The sequence below is a fragment of the Podarcis muralis genome, chromosome 11 (assembly GCF_964188315.1).
Source record: "Podarcis muralis chromosome 11, rPodMur119.hap1.1, whole genome shotgun sequence".
Taxonomy (NCBI): Eukaryota; Metazoa; Chordata; class Lepidosauria; order Squamata; family Lacertidae; genus Podarcis; species Podarcis muralis.
The window spans coordinates 24745886-24767478 of NC_135665.1; the positions used below are offsets into that span (position 1 = coordinate 24745886).

The window sequence follows — 21593 nt, forward strand, 5'->3', positions numbered from 1 at the left end:
GCCATAATCTACTTCTCACAGGGAGCTACAATTCCCAGCACCCTTAAACTACCATTCCCAGAATTATTTTGGTGCTTCACTGAGCGAAAATTGGGAATCAGCTTAATTCACCTCCCAGGGTTGTTAAGAGGATGAAAAGGGGTGCAGTGTGCTCCTTGTCCTGGGATGAAAAGCACCACAGTGGTCCTTTAACCTTCTCTTGCCTCTGCCCCAACTAAAATATTGGGTTTCTTCATTAATTTCTTTAGACACCTCTTTCTTCCCTCCTGTAACACGTTTTGTGTACCGTCTAGCCTGATAAAAGTGCTCTTCTGGAGGATTTGTAATGTTGTGCTCATTATCTTGTAACACTTTGGTTTGTACTCATCTGTGGATTTTGGACCAAAAAGCTTTGGTTCAGTTTAGCTTGTTTTTAGTGCAAGCTTTAGTAAACAATAATAGATTTGCTAGACTTTAGGTGCCATAAGACTATTGTTTTTGCTGAAACAAACTAACATGGCTAGCTTTATAATGAATAAAGAAGGCACTTTTAAAACAACCCGCTTCTCCCCCAATTATTCAGCTCCTTTTGCTTTCCCCTTCTTTGGTCTCATGAAAGGTGATGAGGCGGGAGCCACGGAAGAATTGCAGCCCAGCTGAGGGGCTCTTCTTCCCTCCCTCCCTCTCGGGCCGCTGGGTGGAATCCGGGCCTGGCCGCGTCCATAGCAACAGCTGCCAGTAGAAGCACCTGAACGCCGAGAGAGAAAGAAGGCGGCCGAGGCGGGCAGGGCGCGCGCGCTGGGCACCCATTTGTCCTTCCATCCAGCAAGCCGGGTAAGCGCGGGGTTAAGGCTGCTTCAGAAGGCGAGGAGCAGAGAGAAGCCCAAGTATTATTAATTACACGGGAGTTTCTCAATCTTCTCAAGGGGCCCCTTATTGCCTCGAGAAGCCGGGAAACAGGCCCTGCCTGGGGAGGGAGTTTGTTGGCTGCGCCTTAAGCTCGGGTTACTTAATTGTAGGAACTGCAATGGTTTTACTGTAATGGAATTTGGGGACGAATTTCAGAAGGAAAACCTGGGAACATAAGAGCTAGATCAAGCTAAAGACCCATCTAGTTTCTCCTGTGTGTATGTGCGTAAAATGTTTAGGGGTACGTACTCTCATTTTGACTCAAGAAAATCACAATTTTATAGTTCATATCGGGAAAAATAAATACAGTAAATGGACAAAAGTACAAAGATTCACAAAAGGTTGAGGGGTATGCATACCCCTGTGTCCCCCCAGAAAAAAGCATTGTATATGTGGTCTTGTGTGTTTGCGTGTGTTTCCTATTTTTGTTTAATCACTTTTTAGTCACTATCTTTCCTATGTTTGTAGCTTTTTCTCTTTTTTATATTTTATGATTTTCAGGTTTATACATTTCAATAATTTTACAGTCATTTTAGCATTTCAGAACTTGACTTCCCTCCCCCTCTTTCCTTAAATTTATTTTTAATATTTTCTGCATATCCAAATCTACTTAATTTGTTCATTTATTCAGTGATTTTTTTCTTTAAAATGTTTAGGGGTACTCTCATTTTGATTCAAGAAAATCACCATTTTATAGTTCAAATCAGGAAAAATAAATACAGTAAATGGACAAAAGTACAAAGATTCACAAAATGTTTAGGGGTAGGTGGACCCCTGCATCCCCCCAGAAAAAAACACTGCATTTATTCATCTACTTTAAATATATGCTCTTATAAAACATTTGCAGGTTACTGTATTACAATAATCCCGCCAATGTTCTTACCAGTTTACAATTTGTTTGTAAACATTCAACAAACCATTTCCATTCTTTTATAAAAAGTTTGTTATCTTGATTGCTTATTTTTTTGCCATTTCTGCGTATTCCATAAGTTTTTGTATCCATTCTTTTGCTGGGACTTCTTCTTCTTTCCATTTTTGGAATATATGGGAAAATAAAACTGACCGACCTTATTACAAGGCTGATACAATTGTTACTATTTTTAAGACAAGAAGTTATAACACAAGCAATCTGTTTTCTTCCGCCTATACTAGGAGCTGATGCGCAGCTTTTCTCATTACTGCAGGACAGTAGAAGTAGCATCTGTTGAGCTCACCCCTATTATAAAAGTTATGAGAGCCACTGTTGCATTTCTTGGGGGTCATGAGTTGACATCTTTCCTAGCATGCCTTCCAGTGACATTGTCCATATATAATTTCCAGAGGGGCCAGCCACTCCTTATAGTTGCACAAAAATTTGCAATACGGCAAAAACTTAACTATTAACGGACAGTAGATGGAGCACTCTGCCAAGCATATTGAGTCTTTCGTTGGGCTACTACAGATACGTATTGTGATATCCATACGCATGCTGCATAAGCTTCCATCTACTCTTACCCCTTAACCAAGAAGTGAAAATGCCATGATTGTGTTTTAATTTGTTAGAAAACCTTGTTCTCTGCATGGTTCCTAGAGCAGAGAGCTATTAATTTTGGTATTTTGAGCTACGTACGTGGTTGTTATTTTAGTTCTAGGAGCAACTTTCTTATATACAGTGGTACCTCAGGTTACATACACTTCAGGTTACAGACGCTTCAGGTTACAGATTCTGCTAACCCAGAAATAGTACCTCGGGTTAAGAACTTTGCTTCAGGATGAGAACAGAAATCGTGCTCCGGCGGCGCGGCAGCAGCAGCAGCAGGAGGCTCCATTAGCTAAAGTGGTGCTTCAGGTTAATAATAATAATAATAATAATAATAATAATAATAATAATAAATTTTATTTATATCCCTCCCTCCCCAGCTGAAGCCGGGCTCAGGGCGGCTAACAACAAAGAACAATTTCAGGTTAAGAACGGTGCTCCGGAACGAATTAAGTACTTAACCCGAGGTACCGCTGTACATTTATAGACTTGGCAATTATGTATGGCTTTATATTTCAACAGGGTGTTAAATCCAGGTGAGAGGAGGTAAGAAAGGGCTTGTGCTAGGGGTGAGAGCAACAGAAGGAGTGGCTATGCAGAACAAGGGGAATTCTCTTAGGAGGAATTTTGGGATTCAGACTTTGTCCCCATCGCACTGTGTGTGTGTATCTGTATATCTCTGTGTGTGCATATATATATATATATATGCATATAGATACAGATATAATGTTACCTATCCACATCTAGAAGGATGAGATACCAGCCCCTTTCTATTGAGACAAACTTTAAAACATTTCACTATTTTTCAGTGGATGTAATTGCAAGCCAATTTATTTGTGACATTAATCATGTGATTTGCCTTTGATTTGCCCAGATCAGGACTCTAGTTTGGCAGGGGGATAGGTGACTCTAACCTTTTGTCTCTGCTGCAGTCCCAGTCTTGATTGCCCCCCATCTCTAGTGTCTGCTATTTGCATTTGGGGGGCATTCTGGATTGGGATCACAGGGAGGGGGGAGGGGGTTACAGACTCCTATTTCCAAAACCAAAGTCCACCCACACCAGACTTGGTGGCAAGTATTGGTGGCTATTGGTGTACGAAAAATCCTGCATTTGAAGGTAAACCACATGCAGCTTGGCCCTGACTCTGGTTGAATATGAAGCAAAACCACCCCGTTTCCTTTTTTCTCCCACTTTGAGCACTGATCCATGCCAGCATTTGCTTATGTGCATATGTAATATTATTTCTCAGGCTCAGTTATGCATATATAAAATTGAAATAATAGTTGCCTCCTCATGGGAGTTTAGATGAAAGACTTGCAAAATGGTTTTATGTATAAATAAATACATGGTTCTTATTCATAATGTCGTCACTCCAGATGCCTCTCTGCAGGACAGTCTTATTGCAGATGCTATAATTTCCAGTTCTCAGATCACTGGATACTGTCCCCCCCCCCCACCATTATCTTTACTGTTACGCTTGCTGTTGCAGCAGGCAATATGGCAGAAATCACACTCTAGGTATCAAGTTGGGGCTCGTATGTGTTTGTGGGAGAAATCCAGACTCTTATCAACTGGAAAGGCATTTAACATTGCAAAGAACTTTGCATAGCAAACATTTTGATTAAGGACCTTGTGACCCAGCCAAGTGAGCTACCATGGACTCATGCCCGGCATTCTCAGAGAGTTGCTGGTAGGAATTGTGGGGAGGGGAGAGATCCAGGTCAGTTCACATTTAAGGGGCAAGCCCACCTGATTTGCTCATTTTGAAACCTTCTAAATTTGCACCTGTCCCATGTTTGCAATGCAGCTCTCCGACCAGGGTTAGAGAAGATTGTGCATGAATCAAAACTGCATAAATTACTGAAAATAACATACAGAAATGCATTCTGTTGAGAGAAATTGCTTGCAAAAATGTGTTTATTAGAAATTAGAAAAAGCTAAAAAAGTCCATGAAGATTATACAGTGTTTTCAAAAAGTAATTATACAGTCGTATCTTGGATCTTGAACACCTTGGCTCCCGAACAAATCGGCTCCCGGACGATCAAAACCTGGAAGTGAGTATTCTGGTTTTCGAACGTTCTTTTGGAAGCCGAATGTCAGACAGGACTTCCATGGCTTCTGATTGGCTGTAGGAGCTTTAGTTTTCGAACATTTTGGAAATTGAACAGACTTCCGGAACGGATTCTGTTTGACTTCCAAGGTACGACTGTACACCTATGGACAATACCAATATTAGGTATATAGGTAGTTACTTTTCGAACACTGTAGGTAAACTGAAAAAACTTAGAGAACCAAAACTGACTTATCATTGCGTTCCTGGTTGCTAGTATTCCCAGTACCTTGCCAAAGCTCACACATTCTCATATCTCACCTGGACCTATGAGCCAGTGTTTTGTATTTCCCACAGTACCCCGATGTACTGTCATTCTGGAGCATTGTGGCAAATTTGAGACAACAATCTACTACAGCTGTCAGATAAGTTTGTAATCTGTCAGTGTATAAGGGACACGGAGGGCAGGCTTTGAGTTGCATGGTCAGATGAGATATAAAAGGTTGTATATTCTCTCTCACCCCGCCCTTTTGTTTTAATGGCTAAGCTGTACATTTTAGTGAAGGAGCAGCATGGGAGGAGATGGGGTTGCATCTTGTCTCTGGCAATGAAGATACTGTTCTGCCAAGTTTGTGGGTTCCTTGGGCAAGATGCCCTCCATGAGCCGTACATACTGTCTGTCCGTTCCTTTCCCTGATGCCTGCCTGGCTGATCTCCTGACATCCCCTTCCCCTTCTTTCTTACAAAGTGGGGAAGCAGTAGAAGTCTTCGTGATTTTCTTTCTATCTTTCAAATTAATTTGAACTATTTTTACCCAGCCTTCATTGCAAATCAGTACCAGTGCAAGATACAGAAAAATGAATACAGTGGTATCTCGGGTTACATACGCTTCAGGTTACATACGCTTTAGGTTACAGACTCCGCTAACCCAGAAACAGTGCTTCAGGTTAAGAACTTTGCCTCAGGGTAAGAACAGAAATCATACTCTGGCAGCGCGGCAGCAGCAGGAGGCCCCATTAGCTAAAGTGGTGCTTCAGGTTAAGAACAGTTTCAGGTTAAGTATGGACCTCCGGAATGAATTAAGTACTTAACCCGAGGTACCACTGTAACTGTGCCCTCTGTAAAATGTACAAATTTCAGGACAGTGGTTGTGGCACCATTGATACCCAACCCCAATGGCTGCAGGGCCCCCGACCTGCACCATTAGATGTTGGGATGGCTTGGACACAAACACCTCTCTTTATTGATACACTCCTTAATACAGTTTTTGTCTCTTTTTGGTCTTCTCACTGTTTCCCTCTTGCCATTCCTTCCTCTTCCTCTTATCTCTTTGCCCCAGGGTGCTCTGTGGACAAACTTGTAGGGGGGAAGAATAATATGGGAAAGGACCACAACTACAAGAATATGAGAACTGTGTAACTATAGGAATACAAAAACAGCTCTTGACTATTTTTCACTTAAAATTCCCTCTCCCCCCATATGCATTTTCTTCTGGAGGTGATAATATATGGGTCCCTCTCAAATGGGGGAATAAAATTGGGGGATGATTTTTAGTGGGAAAACAGCCAGAAAAGAAAGGCAGTGCTCTATTCCTGAGAGTGGTATTGAAATTATTAATGATTTTCTGAATTAGGATGATAATCAGAAACAGCATGCCTGCATGAATAAAATATACATTTATGTTATTCAGATTCCATTGAAGTTCTTATAATCAAGGAGAAATACACAAGATTTTGGCAGGGGCAAGAAGACAGAACTGAATGAGGTTTGCATGTGAAACAATGCTACAATTGTTCATTCATTATGCTTTTGTCAGAAGTGCAAAGATTTAGCTGATGGGAACCTCAGACCTGATTAAAAATTGTAAATTGCCACTCTACTGAAGCATTTTATAAGGAATAAAAATTTAGATGTATTTGGAATTAACATAGGCAGAATGGTGATTCATCATCCTCACATTGCAAAGAAATCAGACCGATATTTTCAGAAACTCAAAGTAATCTGCTCTTTCATTATGTAGAGCTTTTCATTCCCATTTGCTTATGCTTGCAATGGGCGAAGATGGATGGTAGATTAGATTTGGTAAAAATTTAGTCCTTGAATATCTTAACACCTAGATTATTCACCAGCTTGTTGGAGCAGCTCTGCCTTAACACAACGTCATAACCGCCAGAGCTCAGAGCAGTATTCTGTTTGAGTTCTGTAGTGCATTTGAACATGCTGCAGAATAAAGTGATGAAACAAGCTTTGTTGTTGTTGTTAAGTGCCCTTAACTGTGATAACATGATAGTTCAAGTAGTTCAAGAGTTGTGTGTGAGTTATAATCTGCATAAGAAATTGAAGAATATGAGAAGAAGAAGATGAAGAAGAGTTTGGATTTGATATCCCGCTTTATCACTACCCGAAGGAGTCTCAAAGCGGCTAACATTCTCCTTTCCCTTCCTCCCCCACAACAAACACTCTGTGAGGTGAGTGAGGCTGAGAGACTTCAGAGAAGTGTGACTGGCCCAAGGTCACCCAGCAGCTGCATGTGGAGGAGCGGAGACGCGAACCCGGTTCCCCAGATTACGAGACTACCGCTCTTAACCACTACACCACACTGGCTCTCTTGAGAAACAATACCATTCTGCAATTTCATCTATTGACTATTTGTGGGATGTTTCAACTATCTTACTAGAAAAAGACACACCAGAGATAAGATATATTGATGGAGAACACAAATTGGCCCAGTTCAGACATAACAGAAAACCATGGTTTCCTGTGTTGTGAATTGGTCTGCTTGAATCTTATTAGAAACCACAGTTTGATCCTTGTTCTTAGTAACTAGCTTTATGCTGCTGTATTGAACCAGGTTTGGTGGCTTTACTGTTAGTATATAAACTCCTAAACAACTTGGAACCAAATTACCTGAAGGACTGCTAGATTACCCCTGATGTAGCTGCCTTGTCTATACAATGACTAGGGATGCCCTTCTACTAAGTACCACATGCTCCTGAGGTCTGCTCCATGGTTACCTGGAACAGGGCCATTAGCTTTGCAGCACCATCCCTCTGGAACTTTCTTTTGCAGTAGTGGCCTGTGCAGTATATAATGTTGATGGATGTGGTCTATAAAAATTGGCTTTGTGATCGGGAGCCGTCCAGTACTTTATTGTACAGCAAGGAAGGGCCATGGGCTGGGGTATTTGTTTAGGGCAGACATGTTCAACTGGTCGACCGCGATCGACAGGTTGATCCCCGGTTGATTTTGGTTGATTGCGGGATCCTTCTCAATCACAGGATTAAAAAAAGTAGCAGAATGAATATCTCCGCCCCCCTCCCCTCTCTATTTGTTTCTCTGTTGCGTCTAGTGGGCGTGGGGTTTTTTGGGGCATTTGTTGATGTCAATAGGGGATGCAATGATTGTTTTTAGCGGTGTGTGCATTTGTAAGCTGTGGGTTGTTCTGCAATCCTCCCCCCAAAAAACTCAACAACTCTGGTCAGTCTTCTCCTTCCACCCACCCAAGTCATCCTCCCTCCAATGACAATGGGTAGATCATGGCCAGTTTTTTTGTTATACTGGGAGTAGATCGCAGTCTCTTGGGAGTTGGATGTGCCTAGTGTAGGGGAAAAATGATTTTATTATCCCTTCCCCATTTCTGAAGATTCTTCACACCCTTGAAGGGTCCTAACAGCACCACAAGACTTATGCTCGGGCTGCTTGTGTCGTCAGCTGATGTGCCCTGCAGTACCCTGCCTTGGAATAAAAAGTCTCACAGAAGTGGGCCCCAGGAAAAACAACCTGAGAATGACTTTTCTTTGGACATATCCAGTAGCTGTTATAGGCTGAAGGAACACTTTAACCAAAGCATTAAGTTGGAAATACTATTATTTTAGCTAATATCAGTAGGAATTCACTTACCTAAGATAAAAAATGTGGTGGGAAGCTGTTTAGAAAAAATATACTATTACCTTGATAAGGCTGAATTTGATCAGATTATAGAGCTTTATGTAATCATAAGTTTCATTTTCTCAAATTGGCTGTTTCTGTAACAAACTAAAATTTGTGAAATTATCTGTACCTATATCTATCTACATATCAGCCGAGCTAATTATGATTTAAATGTGTTCTTAAAAAATTCATGCAAGACTGCTTATTGGCAGACATTAACACAGTCTTCTAATAGCCTTTTGTTTGATGTATTATGGTAATGGTTTCATACATCACATTTATTCTCAAATCCTTTTTATTTATTTCGTTCCGAGGCAATTTATAAACCAGAGACAGAATGCCAAGAGTAATAAAAAAAAGAACAGGTATAAATCAGCTGTTAAAACATATGGCTCTATTTCATCACAACAAGGTACTCATTATTCACCAGCTTTATCAGTTGTCACTGGAGTTTACATGTCTTCAACTTCATTCTTCCCGTCACTGGCATTCAGAATTGTTCTCTCCCCTTCAGGCTTCCTTGACATCTTCTCTAGTTTCTCCTTCTGGTTCTCGGATGGGCAGAGCAATCCAAACTCCTGATCTCATGGAGGTCGGTTTGGATGAGGTGCTGTCCCGCTGTCCAGCTCTGCCTGGCTTGGCTGCTCTCCACTGGTGGGGAGCTCCTCTGCTGCAGAAGTCCTTAATGCGCCTGCCTAAACTGTAAAAAATATAAGTTTTTCCTTCTGTCCTCCTTCTTCCCTGTCCAGAACAAGCAGTGGAATGAAGGAAGCTCCTCCGCTGCCCTGGCGGGGTTAGGATTGCATTCTAATTGTCTCTTTAAATAGATATTATTTTCCCATCTTCACAGTTGGACCAAGCCTTAGACCTTTCTTACTCTGCATGCATATTCACTTGGGATAGTTTCCTTCAGAGGTCCAGTGCCGAGGGCGTTTTGGCGGTTCCCTCACTGTGAGAAGTAAGATTACAGGGAACCAGGCAGAGGGCCTTCTCAGCAGTGGCACCCGCCTTGTGGAATGCCCTCCTACTAGATGTTGAGGAAATACACAACTATCTGACTTTTAGAAGACATCTGAAGGCAGCCCTCTTTGGGGAAATTTTTAATGTTTGATGTTGTCACTTTTTAAAATTAATATTCTGTTGGGAGCCGCCCAGAGTGGCTGCAGAGGCCCAGATGGGCGGGGTATAAGTAATTTATTATTATTGTTAATTACTGCACATCAATACCTGCATTTATTTTTGCAGCTCAGAAGTTTTGCTTTTTGTCCTGCTGTCCAGGGCTGATATTTCTTGCTGGTGTGAACAATGGCAATTATAGTAACTGACCCATTATAGAAATGGGAGGCAAGTGCTAGGATCCATGCTTCTTCCCTTGCCTGTTCCTAGGTGTTTCTCTAGTTTGCAATCCTAAACACACTACCAAGGGAGTAAGCCCCACTGGATGGTACCTGCCCCACTGTCACTAAGCAACACTGAATGATGCTTGCTTATGAGTAAATATGCATTCTGTTCTCACAGTGGCAAACAGATGCCCAGGGGCAGTCCATGATGTGAATGCAGTAGCACTGTCCCACTCATGACCACCAGCAACTGCGATTCATACTGCCTCTGATACTGAGGGTAAAATATAGTCTTCATGACTACTAACAATAGATAATTTTATCGAAACAAGGATGCAGAAAAGGGGAGGTATGGGGAAGTCCGGGAAGTAAGGTGTATGAAAATATGATTATGAAATTATACATGTTTATATGTTTGTATGTTTTTGTTTTGTGTATTGTTTGTTTTTATTATGTGTTTGGAAAATCAATAAAAATTTATTTAAAAAAAACAATAGATAATTTTATCATCCACACATTTGTCTAACCCATAGCTGTCAACTGTCCCTTATTTGGCGGGAAACTCCCTTATCCCAGCGCCGTGTCCCGCTGCTGTCCCTTATTGATGATGTCCCTTAAATTTCCCGGGTTTCAAAGGAAGCAGCTCCTCTCCCTTCCTCCCTGCCGGCCAGGGAGGAGGGAGGCTCCAACTGTGTTGCTTGGCTGCATTGCTCACCCAATAAGGAGTCTAAGAATGACTGGGAGGGTGGAGCTTGCATGCCTTGTGCCGATCAAATCGGCTACGTTGCCTGGGGACTCACCTTTGCTCAGCGCTTCCCAGCGGAGAGGTGACGGTGGTTTTCCTTGAGGCTGCTGGCTGGGCTTTCTGCCTTTGGCTCGGAGGGGCTCAGAAGTTGAGCATACCTGTGCTTGGATCAGAATCTGATGGATACGTCATCGAGGGCCCACTCACCCTTGCCGGGGAGAAGGTCTGTCTGGAGCGGGGGCACATGGTGAGGGAAAAGGAAAGGTGATCCCTTATTTTGGCTGCTGATCCCTTATTTTCGAGGCTGCTGATCCCTTATTTTCAAATCTGTAAGTTGACAGCTATGGTCTAATCCCCCTTTAAAGCTATCCAAGTTGGTGGCCATCTTCTAATAGTGGCCACAAGCTACTACTGTAAAGGTGTTATCCAAAACACATTTACTAGTGAGTAAGTCCTGTTGAACTCAGTGAGGGTCAATAAGTATACTTCAGATCACTTTGTACACCCTTAGATAATAACAGCCTATTAACAGATAATGGAACATCTGTCATGCAGTGAGTTTCTATAACAACTCAACTTAACAAGAACCTGTAGCTTCCTGCAGTTTTTGCTTTATAGTGATTTTTCCCTTTTCACACGATCCACTCTTATAGGAATGTTTGTAATTTCATGTATTATTACAGTATTCATTGAGAAGCCTTATGAAATGAAGCATGAACACTACATTGATTTGCTAAGGTTGCATGACTAGGAAGTAAATCTTCCACAGTGGGACAACTTCTGTGTAAACCATCTTAGGATCCTACTACATGGAAAAGAGAGCAATATTGAAAGCACCTGTGCTAATGAAAATTGACTGATTTCAATATATCCCTGCAACCAGGGCAGTTATGTTCTTTCATGCATATTATGACTACAGTATTCCCTTTAAAGAAAGCTATTGAGGAAGAGTGTAAACCACATTTTCATCTTTGCTTCTGAACTTTCAATGGCCAGTATCCCTACAGCTATTTACTGATATTTAGAATTTTAGTTCATAATTTATCAGTTTTTATTGATGTTTCATTATCTTATTAATGCTATTTTAAGGTTACTATATGCTTTTGATTTCATATGGTCAACACAATTCCAAGAATTAATACAATTTGATTTGATAAACTTGGATTTGACTACTCCAGGCTGTGAGTTTGGAGAACTGCTGCATAATTTCCTGATCAATAAGTAGTTACATTGAAGTAGTGGGAGTGAAATCAATGGAATAAATTGGCTTGAATCCAAGTGCTTTCACTTAACTGTGCTGAGGAATGGTGTGTAAATCAATAAGCTTAACCATACTGCAATTATACTTCAATTATTCTATTTTGATTTTATTTATAGCTTATTATTGTTATTCATTATTGTGATCTAATAGAAATGGACTTTCCCCAGTTGAACCATTTAGATTGCATATTCAAGGTTGTTATACAGAATTTACCAGCCAAGGGCCTCCAGATTACTTTTCCCCTTAAGGTAGAAGAGAAAAACATGGCAGAACACACTTCATCTTGCATTTTGACTGTATATGGTAGCTTTCTGCCTAAGGTAAGAAAGACTTAAGATTACGTTTCTATATGGCTGTAACATTCTGTCTTTTTTTTTTTTTAAGATTGATTTTACAACATGCCCATCATAAAGGTGCCAGTGGTCCACAAATTTGGTATTGTATGCCATGATGAACATAAAAAACTTCAGCAGAGACTCTTGGCTAAATATCTGAAGGAAACATTACCTGCAACCAAGAAAAAGAAAAACGTGTAAGTTTACAAGTGGACAAAGATTTTCGGTGTTTCCAGTGAAACCTGCAAGCATGTTAATGAGAGACTTGGGAGCATGGAGAAGATATAGATAGGAAAAAGTGGTTTCTGGGGAACCCTAGCGGAAATGACAGCAGGAAATAACCATTTGACTGGGTGGGTACACAAGGAGCCAAAGATGCCCCCCAAATTAAAAGATTGTTAGACAGGACAACAGAACAAACAATACTTCTCTCAAGATAGTATGAGCTAGGTTACTACCTGCCATTCTGTGACTTACTGGAAACTATTTGCTTAGTTGATAAAGGTGGACCCCAGGGTGGTTAAAGTCCAGTCAAAGGCAATTATGGGGTTGCGGCGCTCATCTTGCTTTCAGGCCGAGGGAGCTGGCGTTTGTCCACAGACAGCTTTCCGGTTCCTGTGGCCAGAATGACTAAGCCGCTTCTGGCGCAACGGAGCACCGTGATGGAAACCAGAGCCCACGGAAATGCCATTTATCTTCCCGCTGCAGCAGTACCTATTTATCTACTTGCACTGGTGTGCTTTCGAATTGCCAGGAACTGGGACAGAGCAACGGGAGCTCATCCAGTCACGGGGATTCAATCACTGATCTTCCTTCCAATCAGCAAGCCCAAGAGGCCCAGTGGTTTAGACCACAGCACCACCCGCGTCCCTTTTTTGCTTAGTAAGTGGAGATTAGATGTATCAAAGGCATCTGTCAACCTTGCCTTAGGCCTGCTGCTGACTAGCGTGATATCAATTGGTTGCTCAAACGGTATACTATTGTAAAAGTACAATCCATATTAAGTCTCTTTTAACTCAAATCCATATTTTTGGATGCAAAATAGAAGATGTGAAATAGTGTAAGTCATTTTTAGCAGTGTCCTGTTTTAATTTAAAGAGATTTTATCATTACTGTTTTCCATATTAATATTATTATTCCTTTCATCATGTCACATTAAGTTTTTCAGATGCATTAATGCTCTGATTGGGATTCTTTCCTATGAAGCTTAAAGGTAAAGGTAAAGGGACCCCTGACCATTAGGTCCAGTCGTGACCGACTTTGGGGTTGCGGCACTCATCTCACTTTATTGGCCGAGGGAGCCGGTGTACAGCTTCCGGGTCATGTGGCCAGCATGACTAAGCTGCTTCTGGTGAACCAGAGCAGCGCACGGAAATGCCATTTACCTTCCCGCCGGAGCGGTACCTATTTATCTACTTGCACTTTGATGTGCTTTTGAACTGCTAGGTTGGCAGGAGCAGGGACTGAGCAATGGGAGCTCACCCCGTCGCGGGGATTCGAACCACGACCTTCTGATCGGCAAGTCCTAGGCTCTGTGGTTTAACCCACAGCGCCACCCACGTCCCTATGAAGCTTAGTTCTAGAGAAACTAAGACAGCAGATGTTTAAGAGGCCAATCTAAAGAAATATCAGGTAGATTTCTATTTAAGGGGAGGGGTAGTAATTTCACTTAAGTAATCAGTTCCAGCTCAGAATTTATGTTTACCTGCTAGTATGTATTGATTAGTCTAATTCAGGCATAGACAAATTCCGGCCCTCCAGAAGTTTGGGACTACAATTCCCATCATCCCTAGCTAACAGGACCAGTGGTCAGGGATGATGGGAATTGTAGTCCCAAACTTCTGGAGGGCTGGAGTTTGCCTATGCCTGGTCTAATTTCTTCACCAACAATCATTCAAAGGGCTAATATTGTGAAGAGTTAACTCTTTCCAACATGATGAAATTCTTATATGGAACTGCCTTGTAATGTGTTGTGTATTCAGTGAGTAAATACATGCAGATGTTTTTGTAAAGCATGATGGTTTATACATAGATTATTGGCTGTTTCTTACAAAATACTGCATTCCATGAAGAAATGTCAATAACTTGGAAACAGCATAATGATGAACCGTAAGTGCAGTGTTTAATAATCAATATATTTCTGTAATATTCATAGTCTATTGGCTGCTATTGAAACAGTCTTAATAGCGGTCACTTCCGGAGGCGGCGCGAAACCGTGATGGCGGACCTCTTCGAGCTCTGAAGAGGGGCACCGCAGAAAAGGGTTGTTTCGCTACGGCGCAGCGGCAACCCATCAAGATAAACCACGGACAGAGTGAGTTCGTGGCCGTGGGACTCGGCGGGCACCTGGAGCGACCCCAAATTCGCAGAAGGGACCCCGTAAGGGGCTCCGGAGTGAAGGAGGGGGAGCGGTGCTGTGAGTTCATCGCTCTTTCTGCGGAGGCGAAGCCGCGCGGCTGTCACGGATGAGCGCTGACCTTTCTTCCAAAAATACCAGCCTGAAACTGCAAACCCGTGAGTAAGGATTTAAGATTTATTGAAATAATTTGAAGAAATTCGGCTGAAACCGGGAGACGAGAAAGAGGAAGTCCGTCTTCCGGCACTGCTTTCAAGATCAAAGCAGACTGTTCAAAGAGCGGAAAGCGCTGCGAACAGGGAAGCCTTAAGGCTTTAAAGTGGGACTTTCGTGCACATTTGAACTCTATCTTTAAAGGAAAAATACAGCTAAAGATACAGTCAAAAATATCGTTTAAAAATTGACTTGGAGCGGTCTCCCAAGGGGTGAGGGAAGACTCTAACCCCAAATCTTTGGGTGGCCGGGTGAAGTTGCTTAACTGCGGAACTGTAACAAACTTCCAGATACTTTTGTAACTGAAGTGCAACTTTTGAGCTTACTTAGTTTGAATGGATACAATTGCAGGCACCTTGCTGGAACTTTGTTAAGTGTTTTAAAGTGCTCTGCAGGACTCTCTTCTTAGTGTTTTGGAACTAACTTGCTTTTAAAACTGCCTTCAAAAACGGAACAAAAGGGACTTTAATGGCGGAAAAGTTACCTTCTTCTTACTAAATTTTGGTGGCACTCCCCCTAGAGGATATTGGGATAACAAAGGCCTGGGAAAAGTTTTTTCTGTTTACCTTCTCTCTCCAGATTGTTTTTAAATTTGGGCTTGTCTTTCCCATGGGACTACAACATTTGACCTTGAACATTGACTGATGAGTGGCACAGGAAAGACAAGAGCAGCCAAAGCTAAGGAAGCTAAGGAAAAAGAAAAAGCGAAAAAGCAGGCACAGCTTTTGCAAACAACTTTAACTCAGGGACGCAGACTATCAGTTCCAGCTGTGCTTGCAATACAAAAAGTAGAAAGTGAAAAGCCTGAAAAATCTGAGGAGGAAGATATGGCATCAGGAGGATCAGAGGCAGTACTGAAACAAGTTTTGGAACAATTATCAGCATTAAACCAAAAAATTGATAATCAATCAATAAAAATTGACCAAGCTACATCCTCGATCCAAAAACTGACAGATCAGGTTTCCCAACATACCCAAGCAATTGAAAAATTGCAAGGAGCAACAGAAGAAAATCGTAAATTGGCAGGGGAAGCTGTTCAAATTGCAACAGCAGCTAAAAAAGAGGTTGAGGAAGTGAAAGCAGAAGTCAAGCCTCTGCACAAACAGGTAGGGGACCAACAAACCTACCTTTCCTTGGTGGAATTGAAAAATCGCCAGACCAACCTCAGGCTGAGGGCGGTGCCAGAAATCGAACAAGGAGATTTGATTGGATTCTTGACAACAGAATTTTCAAAGTTTTGGGGCCTAAAAGAAGATAGTGACTTTAAAATAGTATCGGCTTTTCGATTGGGAAGATTGGTAAGAAAAGATAGATCAAGAGACTGCTTAATAGCTTTGAGATCAAGAGAAGAGAGAGACAAAATATTAGGCCTACATTTTAATAACTCAATTGAGATACAAGAGAAAAGGGTGGAAATTTACCGAGACATCCCTAAACAGTTATTGGATTTGAGAACCACCTATTCAGAATTGGCCAAGCTGTTGAGACTCAACACAATTCCTTATAGGTGGGAATTTCCACAAGGACTATCATTTACTTACAAACAGAAGAAGGTTAAAATAAGAACGCCAGAGGACCTACAAAAGTTCCAGCACGACCACGGAGAAGATCTCCAAAAAGAAGCAGCAGCCCATTGGCCTCTACCTAAACCAGGACCCATTCTGCCAGCAGGCGGAGGGACGCCTATACCCTCGGAACCAGAGGAAAAAGAAGACACACCGCTCTAGGTGTAACAGAATAGTTCAGGATGTCTCTGCAGCTACTAAGTTGGAATATAAATGGTGGAAATTCCCCGGAGAAAAGAAGGAGGCTATTTCACATATTGAAGAAAGAGCAATTGGACATTATTTGTTTACAAGAAACCCATGTAACCAGGCTTCACAGGAAAGTTTTGGTTAACAAAAGACTAGGCCAAGAGTTTATCTCTTCAGATAAGGTGAAGAAAAGAGGAGTGGTGATCTACGCTAAGGAGAGCCTGTCACCTAAATTTCTATTTAAAGATGAACATGGAAGAATTTTGGCAATTGAAATTCAGACTCAAGGAGAAAAAATATTGTTATTAGGAATTTATGCTCCAAATGACGGGAAATCGGAATTTTTCAAGAAGCTGCATGAGACTTTGTTGGACTATCTGGACTATGCTAACATCATAATGATGGGAGACATGAATGGAGTGGTGTCTACACATATGGATAAGTCTTACAACCAAAATTTAACATCAGACGGCAGACTGCCTAAAACTTTTTTTGAAATGACTGACAATCTGGATTTGATTGATATTTGGAGGACAAAGAACCCCCTAGGTAAAGAAGGCACTTTCTTCTCTGAGGCCCACCTGTCCTGGTCAAGGATCGACCAAATTTGGACCTCCAGGGGGCTGGCACCCAAGACCAAAAAGGTGGAAATCTGCCCAAAAACATGCTCCGACCACAACGCCCTGAAAATAGAACTCAGACTAACTCAACCCGGTTCCTTCAGATGGAGAATGAATGACACACTATTAAGAGATCAAGAGATCGTGAAGAAGGCCCAAAAAACACTAAAGGATTACTTTGAGATAAATCTGAACACTACAGTAGAAAAAAGAACAATCTGGGACGCAAGCAAAGCTGTTATGAGAGGGTTTCTGATACAACAGAATACAATTAAGAAGAAGCTCTGGAATGGAAAGAAAGATAAAATATTGGAGAAAATACGCCAGGGAGAGGAAAAATTGAGAACCAAACCAAAGTCAAAGGAACTGCTGAGAGAAATTAAATTCCATCAAGCAGAATATTCAAAATTGACTAACCAGGAGATTGAATGGAAAATAAAACAGATGAAGCAAAGATCTTTTGAATCAGCAAACAAATGCGGAAAGCTGCTAGCCTGGCAGCTGAAAAAAAGACAAAAGCTAAATACGATAACAAATCTAGAGATTGAAGGAAGGATGGTACAGAAACCAGAAGAAATTAGGAAGTGCTTCCACAGATATTTCAAAGAACTCTACACACAGGGGCCTCAGAAAGAATCTGAGATAGACCAATTTTTAAAGATAAATGGATTATCAAGAATAACTCAAGATAAAAGATCAATCTTGAACTCTATAATAACTACTCAGGAAATTGAAGGTGCCATTCAGAACATGCAACTAGGCAAATCTCCAGGCCCGGATGGGCTTACCTCCAAATACTACAAGACTTTGAAGGATTATTTGATACAACCTTTGTTGGAGGTATGCAACCAGATTTTGGATGGGAAGAGGGCACCAGAAACGTGGAAAGAAGCCTTCATCACATTGATACCTAAGACAGAATCTGAAAAGACTCAGCTCAAGAACTATCGCCCCATCTCACTCCTGAATGTGGATTACAAAATATTTGCAGACATTTTGGCAAGCAGACTTAAAAAAGTCTTAAATGAAGTAATTCACAAAGACCAAGCAGGCTTTCTCCCTGGTAGACATTTATATGAGAATACCAGAAACATCATTGATATCTTGGAACTTTTACAAACCAACATGAACACAAGGGCGGTGTTAATTTTTATTGATGCGGAGAAAGCATTTGACAACATATCTTGGAGGTTCATGAAGAAAAACTTGGAAGGGATGGGAGTGGGGCGGGGGTTTGAAAATGGGTTACGAGCAATTTATTCAGAGCAAAAGGCTAAATTAATAGTGAACAATGTGGTGACGGAGGAGTTTAAAATTGAAAAAGGGACACGACAAGGGTGCCCTCTATCCCCTCTTTTATTCATCTCAGTCCTGGAGGTGCTATTGAATATGATAAGGAAGGACCGGTTGGTACAAGGGATAGAGGTCGGAGTGAAACAATACAAATTGAAAGCCTTTGCAGATGATCTAGTTTTGACACTGCAGGAGCCAGAATCCAGTACAAAAAGAGCTCTTGAACTTATATCTGAGTTTGGTCGGGTGGCGGGATTTAAGTTGAACAAGCAAAAAACCAAGGTTTTGACCAAGAATTTGACACTTACAGAAACAGAGGGGTTTCAGAGAGAAACAGAACTTGTGGTAACAGAATGTGGTAAAAAAAGTGAAATACCTAGGGATCTATTTGTCTTCCAAAAATTTGAATTTATTTAAGGACAACTATGAAAAATGTTGGTCGGAAGTTAAAAAGGATTTAGAAATTTGGTCAAGATTGAAACTTTCCTTGTTGGGAAGGATTGCAGCAATAAAAATGAATGTGTTGCCGAAAATGTTATTTTTGTTTCAAACCCTACAGATCGTGGACAGAGTGGAATGTTTTGGAAAATGGCAGAAGGATATATCTAGGTTTGTCTGGCAGGGCAAAAAGCCCCGAATAAAGTATAAAATATTAACAGATTCAAAAGAAAGAGGGGGGTTTGCCCTGCCGGACATGAGATTGTATTACGAAGCTGCAGCCTTCTGCTGGCTGAAAGATTGGTTTTTGCTAGAAAACACTGATGTCCTAGATCTGGAAGGTTTTGATAATGCTTTTGGTTGGCACGCATACCTATGGTATGACAAGGTTAAAGTTCACAAATTGTTTAAAAGCCATATTGTCAGAAAAGCAATTTTTGCAGTCTGGACGAAATACAAAGACTTATTAGAGAGTAAAACACCGAGGTGGGTGTCACCGGTGGAGGCCAAGGCTGGAAAAAGACCCAATATGGAGGCTTATTGGCCGAAATATTGGGAATTAATTGAAAAAATTGGAGACAGTTGGAAGTTGCAGAGCCAGGAAAAACTAAAAAACAAGGTGCGAGATTGGTTACATTATGCTCAAATGCAAGAGGTTTTTAAAATGGATAAAAAAGTTGGTTTCCAGGAGGAGAAATCGAAACTAGAGACAGAATCGCTAGAACCAAAGACCAAGATTTTGTCTAGAATGTATAACTTGCTGCTTATGTGGAACACACAGGACGAGTTGGTTAAATCTGCTATGATAAAATGGGCACAGGATGTTGGGCATAATATTATGTTTGAAGACTGGGAGAGGTTATGGAACACCGGAATGAAATTCACGGCATGCAGTGCCTTGAAGGAAAACATTATGAAAATGATATACCGGTGGTACATGACCCCAGTCAAGTTAGCTAAGATACATCACCTGTCTGACAATAAATGTTGGAAATGTAAGGAGGCAGAAGGTACATTTTATCATCTCTGGTGGACCTGCCCAAAAGTGAAGGCTTTCTGGGAAATGATTTATAATGAACTGAAAAAGGTATTTAGGTATACCTTCCCTAAGAAACCAGAGGCCTTCCTGCTGGGCATGGTGGACCAGAAAGTGTTAAAGAAAGACAGAACGTTGTTTATGTATGCTACTACAGCAGCAAGAATTCTCATTGCAAAGAACTGGAAGACACAAGATTTACCCACGCTGGAAGAATGGCAGACGCAGTTGATGGACTACATGGAATTAGCTGAACTGACCGGCAGAATCCGAGATTTGGATAAAGAAACAATTGAGGAGGACTGGAAAAAATTTAAAGACTATATGCAAAAATACTACAAGCTGTATGAATCTTAAGATAGTGCATGATTAGGAAAAGTTATGCTTCTGCAATTATGATTAAGTAAATTGTAAAATAAGTGATAAAAGAGAAAAGGAGACAATTTGAATTGAACATGTTATGTTTATTTTAAAGGCATCGAATATGAGATACAATATATCGAATTTGGGTACATAACATTGGAAAGTTACAATAAGGCATGAAATAAGGTAACAAAATGCTGACATTGTTAATGTAAACAACGCAGAATCGGAAGGGGTGGGGAAGTCCAAGTTGTTTTTGTTTGTTTTTGTTGTTAAAAAAAGGGAAAATTTGTTTCTTGCAATTATGTTATTTGTTTGTAACCTATAAAATTATGGAAAGAAACGCAATAAAAAATTTATAAAAAAAAAAAGAAAAGAAACAGTCTTAATAGCATTATCCAACAGATAAAGTATTGTAAATTAGAAACAATGATCTACACTGTACATTGAGTCAAATAGGACTTTAAAAATTAAATTAGCTGTCTATAGTTATCTTTCATACACAAAATTTTGATTTCATTTACTGATGATGTGTCAATTAAACTGAAATTCTTCACTGTATTCTTTATCAGAAACCCATATGAACTTACAGAACAATTCGTTGAGGATTTCAATTACGCACTACAAACAGAAAGTAAAGAAAAATTCATAGAGCTGGCTAAAAAAATGCTTGCAAGATGCAAGGTCTGTATACGTAAGGATTACTGGATCTCTAAAGAGACATTTATAAAGGCCATCTCTTGATCTTAAATTTCTACAGTGGTGTTTAATAGTTAATAATTAATTTAAATATTTCTGATGCAAAATGTTCATTATTTACTTTTTGAAAGTGACCTTTAAGTTACCATTTTCATCGTGTTTCCCCCCCTGTTCATTTTGCAGAAATAACACATTTGCTGATATAAGTCAACAAATTCAACCTTCGCACAGTTATATTGATACCACAGGCTCCTAGTGAGGGTTGGCAGATTTTGGATAGAGATTGTTGAGATTATTGATAACATCCAATATCTGTATTGATAAAAAGTCAATAATGAACACATAAAAATGCAAAGGGCAATATTTATGTTTAGTACAGTTGCTTATGTATGCTTATGTTTAGATAACATGCCTTCAACAAAATTCCAGAGTCTCACTGAAAGGTTGAGTGAAGAAGGTTTTGCAATATTTTGTAGAGGGAGCTTGGCTCAAGCTCATTTAGGCTGCCCTTGGGTACAGAACTGCATAATGTGAGAGATGTGACTGAAATGACCCTTCTGTGCCACGTTGTATTATCTGAAGGTAATACCTTGTGAAGCTAAGCAGCTCTGGGTCTGGTTGGTACCTGGAATGGTAACTTGATGACGTCTTGGGTTCCATGAAAGGTGGAATATAAATGTAAGAAAATGAAACAATAAATAAAGTTGTCATAATGCAGAAATCACAAATGGCCCTTTCTCATCATTTATCA

At 40.7% G+C, this 21593-nt stretch overlaps 1 protein-coding gene across 1 annotated transcript in view; it reads left to right on the forward strand.

Moving 5' to 3' along the window:
* The first annotated feature begins 491 nt into the window (after positions 1–491).
* The window catches only part of TMEM232 (transmembrane protein 232), a 153345-nt gene continuing 132243 nt past the window's right edge, over positions 492–21593 (forward strand). Inside the window, exons 1-3 of the mRNA XM_028748943.2 lie at positions 492–813; positions 12120–12267; positions 20716–20827. Coding sequence (XP_028604776.2) covers positions 12134–12267; positions 20716–20827 — 246 coding nt within the window. The 5' untranslated portion in view covers positions 492–813; positions 12120–12133. The remainder of the gene's footprint in view (positions 814–12119; positions 12268–20715; positions 20828–21593) is intronic.